The 7250-nt window shown below is 48.1% G+C and overlaps 1 protein-coding gene across 1 annotated transcript; it reads right to left on the minus strand.

The window, feature by feature from the left end:
• Positions 1-309: 309 nt before the first annotated feature.
• On the minus strand, positions 310-6968 carry LOC124680412 (UDP-glycosyltransferase 83A1-like). Its single transcript, XM_047215479.1, has 3 exons — positions 6577-6968; positions 1343-1553; positions 310-1262 (listed from the first exon to the last, which is right to left on the minus strand). Exons 1-3 carry the CDS (start codon positions 6838-6840, stop codon positions 376-378), a joined length of 1362 nt encoding a protein of 453 aa, XP_047071435.1. The 5' UTR covers positions 6841-6968; the 3' UTR covers positions 310-375.
• Positions 6969-7250: the final 282 nt, after the last annotated feature.

Raw genomic sequence — 7250 nt, forward strand, 5'->3', positions numbered from 1 at the left:
GGGCAATACAAAACTTTTAACCTCCTTTGGACAAAAAGATAAGGCAAAAAACACAGGCTGCAAGCCGGCGCGTTGTTGCGGCATCCTCTCCATATTGCCTAGCCGTTATATTTGTGTGTAGGCATTATCTGTTTCTTTACTTGTGCTTAGACATGTACAATATATGTCCAAACAAGGCCATGTTGATGGGTGTTGTCAAGATTTTATCAGCCTACTGCACCTATAAATTTAGCATCTACTCTCTGTTGTGTTTTGCAATGTAACAAAGCAAAGTGCCTACCAGTGTACCCCAACTGTCATGTTTGCAATAATCATATGCAGGCGGCGCGGCGAGCAAAGCACGCCTATTTATCTAGTTAATTATAAGCGTGAAGATTATTGTTCTCTTAGCAGATTCACAAGCTTGAGCAGGTTCTGATACGAGGACCCTCCTTCTGCGATGCTCGCGGACGTCTTGTGCTTCCACGTCGCGGCCCTCGCCTTGATCTCTCTGTCTTCGAGCAGCCTCACGACCTTGTTCTCGATCTCCTCCTTGGTGACCACCCCTTGTTCGTCTCGGCAGAGCTTGACACCCATGCCCCATACGTTGCAGATGTAGCTCTGGTTGCAGAACTGGTCGGCGAAGTAAGGCCAGCACAGAAATGGAACGCCGTGCAGCACGCCTTCCATGGTGGAGTTCCACCCACAGTGCGACACGAAGCAGGCGACGGAGGGATGCGCGAGCACGCGCTGCTGCGGCGCCCAGGCGACGACCATCCCCTTGCCACCGACCCGGCGCTTGAACTCGTCGAACCAATCTTGTCCGACACCTACGCCGGTAGTGAATTTTGGGCGGACCACCCACAGGAACGGTCGGCCGGAGAGGGCGAGCCCGTCGCCAAGCTCTTGGAACTGCGTCGCGTCCAAGAATCCCGAGCTACCGAAGGCGATGTAGACGACGGAGCCGGGGGCCTGTGCGTCGAGCCAGGTGAGGCAGGTGAGATCTTCGGGCAAGAAATTTCCGGCCGGCCCCGACGAGGGCGCCACCAGCGGGCCAAGCGGCATTGCGTTGGGGAGGAGAGCCAGTGCGTCGGGTTCCATCTCCGCGGAAGTGTTGCAGATGATCATCTCGGCGAGTGGCATCGACAGGTTCGTCTTGAGGACGTTTTGGATGTTGTTTCTACGCCTCTCAGGGGCGCTGGTGCTCGCCAGGCTGACCCAGGGGATCTCTGACGCGTCAATGGGTGGCATCATTTGGATCCTCGCGTTCCTGCTTACATTTCCTGGGTAGGGCAGTAGGCTCCATGTTCTTAATCGATGTTAACCATACAAAAGAAAAATGGAATTTCTGATTTATTCTTACCATTTTCATCAAGAACGCCTTCCTCAATCAGTTTGGGGAGGTTCACCCTGAGCGCAAACACAGCTGCAGAGTACGTCGAGAACAAGGCGACACGGGCTCCCGCCTTGGATGCCACTTCCAGTGCCCAGCTCATGGATCCATCAACTATCACCCACTTGATCTTGTTGGACCTGATCATCTCCTCGAGCCGGCCGGACATGGCGGACGGCAATGTGAATGTTTGGCTGTTAACGATGGGGACTTCCATCGGTTCCGTGTTACTTTATATAGGCCAACATCGGCTCAGATAGATACACGAGAGGTTACAACAAAATAGAGAAAAGGAAGGGATATGATCTTGATCTTATAGTTACGATCAGATCATCACAAGATTGAACTACCGAACTATTCTATCTGAACTTCTGTCCAGGTTCATCTGAACCTCCATAACGTGACAGTCCAATATCTTGTACATTAACACCCCTCCTCAATCACAACCGTCTGAGGTTGAGATTGTGCTTGAATTCTTCAAGTTGTCGACTTGGCAACGCCTTAGTGAAGCCATCAGCCACCTGATCCCTTGAGGGAATGAATCTGATCTCAAGTTGTTTTCTTGACACTCGTTCTCTTACAAAGTGAAAATCTATTTCAATATGCTTTGTTCTGGCATGAAAAATTGGATTTGCAGAAAGATATGTTGCTCCCATATTGTCACACCATAGGCAGGATGTTTGATTCCTTTGGATCCCAAGTTCTCCTAATAGAGATTCAATCCAAATGATTTCAGCTGTTGCATTTGCTAGAGACTTATACTCAGCCTCTGTGCTTGATCTAGACACTGTTGCTTGTTTTCTAGCACTCCATGAGATCAAGTTAGGTCCAAAGTACACTGCAAAGCCTCCTGTAGATCTTCTATCATCTACACATCCTGCCCAATCAGCATCTGAAAAGGCACTCACCAAAGTAGAAGATGACTTTCTGAAACTCAATCCAAGCCCCACTGTACCACTGACATATCTTAATATTCTTTTGACAGCTGTCCAATGTGTGGTTGTGGGTGCATGAAGGAACCGACATACTTTGTTAACCGAAAAAGCAATGTCGGTCCGGTGAGTGTTAGATATTGAAGAGCACCAACTATACTCCTGTACCTTGTACTATCTTCTGGTCCAAGAGACTCTCCTTCTGCAACTGATAGTTTTTCTGACGCAGACAGTGGTGTTGGCAATGCTTTACATGACTTTAGTCCAACTCTGTTAAGCAAATCTCTAGCATATTTTTCTTGAGTTAACACAATGCCTTGATTGATTGATTTTACTTCAATTCCCAAGAAGTAATGCAAGTTACCAAGATCCTTTAGTGCAAATGATGAACCAAGATCTTGAAGGAGAGAGCTAATTGCCTTGTTGGAGGAGTCTGGTAACAATGATATCATCAACATAGACTAACACAAATATGATTATACCTGATTTGTTGTATATGAATAGTGATGTATCAGCCTTGGACGCAAGAAAACCAAGCTCTTGCAATTTTGAGCTTAACTTTGAGAACCATGCTCTTGGTGCTTGTTTCAGCCCATAGAGTGATTTGTCAAGTTTGCACACAAGATGAGGTGCCTTTGGATTCTCATAACCAGGTGGTTGCTTCATATAGACCTCTTCTTCCAGAACGCCATGGAGAAACGCATTCTTCACATCAAGTTGCCTTAGGCTCCATCCTCTTGATACTGAAATGGCTAATACAAGTCTAATAGTAGCAGCTTTAACAACAGGACTAAATGTATCTTCATAGTCTATACCATATCGTTGCTTAAAACCTTTTGCTACTAATCTAGCCTTGTATCTATCAATAGTTCCATCAGCTTTCCTTTTAATTCTATAAACCCATTTACAATCTATAATGTTAATGCCTTTCTTATATGGTACTAGGTGCCATGTTTTATTTTCTATCAAAGCCCTATACTCATCATCCATAGCCCTTTTCCAATTTGAATTTTCTAAGGCTAATTGCAAACTAGCAGGTTCATTAGTCGAACAGGAAAGGCCATACCTTACTGTACCATCAGTATAAACTTTCGGTTTAGCATTACCAGTTTTGGAGCGAGTTTTATAGATTGTTGGTGCAGGCGGGCGCACAGGAGCAGATTGCACAGAGGATCCCTCGCCCAGATTCTCCTGCTGGGCCTGCAGCGATCCCAAGGAGGATTCTGTCGACGACGATGACTGGTCCTGCTCGTCAGTCGACGCGCGTGGCGAGGGCGCGTTTTCCGGGTCCCGCTGATCCTGCGCGTCGTGGTCGCGCCGCGTGTCGCGGCCAGAGTCGCCGCTCGTGGAGGGAAATGATGGCGAGGACGACGTGGCGTGTCGCGGCTGGAGCGCTGCCGATCGAGGAGGATGGCCTCGGGATCCCGAGGCTGATTCCCCCCTGCTGTCCGAGGTGCGGCCGATCCGAGGCGAACCTGCCTCGTCAGACGTGCAATCCGTCTCGTCAGGTGTGCCGCCGCTGGTTACACGCGATAATAGGCGCGTTTCTGCTCCGTTCTCCCTGGTTTCTGTACTGTTTTGAACAGAATTTTCACCTGCACGTTGATAAAACTGCAGAGAGTCCAAGGAGGCATGTAATGGAGAGTCATTAGCCAATAAATCAGTGCAATTGTTGTCCCTTTTGTTGGAGAGTATAGAAGGATTTTGGAGATACTCCGGTAAAAGAAGAATTTCTTGGCGAAGTCTAGAGCCAGCATTGGGATGAAGTTTGGAAAAAGGAAACACTGTTTCGTCAAAAACAACGTCTCGAGAAATATAGACTCTACCAGATGTAACATCAAGACATTTTACACCTTTGTGCATGGGACTGTATCCAAGAAATACACATTGCTTGGATCGATAGGCAAGTTTGTGCTGATTGTATGGTCGAAGGTTTGGCCAACAGGCACAACCAAACACACGAAGGGATGCATAATCTGGTTTCTTTTTGAGGAGACGTTCCATAGGTGTGTCATTATCAATGGTTTTGGAAGGTAGCATATTGATAAGATGGGCTGCGGTTAAGAAAGCTTCATCCCAGAATTTTAAGGGCATTGATGCATTTGCAAGGAGAGCAAGTCCTACTTCCACAATGTGGCGATGCTTTCGTTCAGCTGAGCCATTTTGTTGGTGTGTGTGAGGACAAGAGACATGATGTTCAATGCCAACTTTTTGAAAAAAGGAATTGAGTTTTTCATACTCTCCTCCCCAATCAGATTGTAGGGCAAGAATTTTGGTGCCAAATTGCCTTTCAACGAGTTGTTGATAGTTATGAAATACTTGGAATACATCAGACTTCTTTTTGAGGAGATAAATCCAAACAAATTTGCTATAGTCATCAATGAAGCTTACATAATAGGTGTATTTTCCTACTGAACTAGGAGCATGCCCCCATACATCGGAGTAAACAAGTTGTAAGGGAGCAGTAGATACACTAGAAGATCTTTCATATGGCAATTGATGACTTTTGGCTTTTTGACACGAATCACAAATAGATTCTATGCTAGACTTCTCGGAATAAGGAAGCTCATGTTTGCTAAGAATTTGTTGAACAATACGAAAAGAGGGATGTCCTAAACGACTATGCCACCGTGATGCTGAAGGCTTGGTAGCACTGAAGACTTGTTTATTCTTGTTCCATGAGATAGGCCTTGGATGCATCTACCTTTAAGAAGAGTTCTCCCCGTTGCTCGGTCCTTAACATAAAAGAACCAAGGATGAAATTCAATGTAAACATTATTGTCAAGGGTAAAACGATGTATGGAGACAAGATTTTTGGTGGCATGTGGTACATGAAGGACATTTTTTAGATGCAAATTCTTAGAAGGGGTTTCAACAATTGCATGACCAGTGTGGCTAATGCTCATACCTTCTCCATTGGCCGTATGAATCTGATCACGGCCATGGTACTTCTCCTTCATGGTGAGCTTGTTGAGCTCACCGGTGATGTGGTCGGTGGCACCGGTATCGCCGTACCAGCTTGGTGTCCACGCCATAGGACGCCATGTTGGCGTTCTTCTCCTCTTCATCTTCATCGTCGGAGTAACGGTGCCAGCATTTCCATGCCTCGTGTCCCGGCTTGCCGCAGATCTGACAGACGGTGGTGTCACGGTCTCTGTTGCCGCCGCCTCTGCCGCCTCCACGGCGACCATTGCCGCGTCCACCACGCTGCTGGTGGCGTCCACCTTCGCCGCGGCCACCATAGCCACGGCCGCCTCTGCGTCCACCATAGTGGCCGCGTCCGTGGTTTCCTCCACGTCCACGGGCAGCAGCATTGACCGAGCCCCCGACGTCAGAGAGGAGCTCGATGCGATTCTCATAGGCTTGGACTTGGGCGTAGAGGTCGCTCACGGTGAGGTCTTCAGCACCATTGACCCCGATGGCGGCGAAGAGGGGATTGTAGGTGTCGTCGAGGCCGGCGAGGAGATACTCCACGAGTTCTTCCTCGTCGATCGGCCGGCCCGCTGCAGCGAGCTCATCAGCGAGTCCCTTCATCTTGGTGAAGAACTGCGCCGATGTCATGTTGTCCTTCTTCGTCTTGGCGAGGGCAACGCGCAGGTTTGATACCCGCGTCCTGGATTGGGTGGCAAACATAGTTTTGATTGCCATCCAAACTTCTGCCGCCGTGTCCATGCCAATGACAGAGACAGAGATGTCAGGCGTCAGAGAGTTCAAAATAAACGACAGTACCTGTTGGTCTGTCGCTACCCACGCATCATATGCAGGGTTTTCCTCCTTGACTTCTTTGCCATCCTTCTGGACGACGATCGTCTCTGGTGGCGCCTCCGTCTTGGGGTCGAGGAAGCTTAGTAGCCTGGCTCCGCGGATCGGTGGGAGGATCTGAGATTGCCATAGGAGGTAATTGGTTCGGGTGAGTTTTTCACCTACACTAGCGCCGGCTAAGGGGTTGGTCATAGTGGTGGCGGAGGAAGGAGCTAGACACATAGATGTGTTTTAGGAAGAAGATGGCTCTGATACCATGTGAATGTTTGGCTGTTAACGATGGGGACTTCCATCGGTTCCGTGTTACTTTATATAGGCCAACATCGGCTCAGATAGATACACGAGAGGTTACAACAAAATAGAGAAAAGGAAGGGATATGATCTTGATCTTATAGTTACGATCAGATCATCACAAGATTGAACTACCGAACTATTCTATCTGAACTTCTGTCCAGGTTCATCTGAACCTCCATAACGTGACAGTCCAATATCTTGTACATTAACAGGCAAGTCCCTTACGAACTTGCCAATGTCTGCGTGGTCATCTCCAGGGCCCAGGCCATCTGGGATGGAGAGCATGCGAATCCCATCAGGAATACCTCCCTCCTCCACCATGGATTCGAGGATGCGATCGCGGTTAAACTCGGTGTTCACGAAGTCGACCTCGATGCCATGCTCGGTAAGCTTGCCGGACAGCTCCATCAGCGGGATCACATGGCCCTGTGCTGGGAAAGGTAGCACCATCACACGAGGTTGTGTAGCAGCAGCAGCCATGGGAAGTATCTACTAGTACGTTAGAGTGGCGTATGACCTCAAGAAGCTTGTAAGATCAAAGCTTGACACTGAGGATAGAGATTAGCAGCCATGGTGTACGCGTATGTCCCGAGGGATACACCGTATCATTGATTTAGCGTCACGGATTACATCAGCAGATTTCCAGTCTACTGACCACGTGTTATACCGATTTCTTACACCTATGGATTAAACTATATGAAATTTTGGACGACGTGGTTGTCTCGATCTATTTGGGCAGTAGCAAAGGTATCTATTCCCACTTTCTTGAAAAATTGAACTTTTTATTAGCTGTGTGTGCTTAGGGCATCTTCAATGGAGCGATGCAAATGGACGCTGAGGATCGTTTACGTCCGGCGGGTGGAAAATGAGTCTGGTACACGCTCCAGCGG

This window comes from Lolium rigidum, unplaced genomic scaffold (assembly GCF_022539505.1).
Source record: "Lolium rigidum isolate FL_2022 unplaced genomic scaffold, APGP_CSIRO_Lrig_0.1 contig_15802_1, whole genome shotgun sequence".
In the NCBI taxonomy this organism is placed as follows: Eukaryota; Viridiplantae; Streptophyta; class Magnoliopsida; order Poales; family Poaceae; genus Lolium; species Lolium rigidum.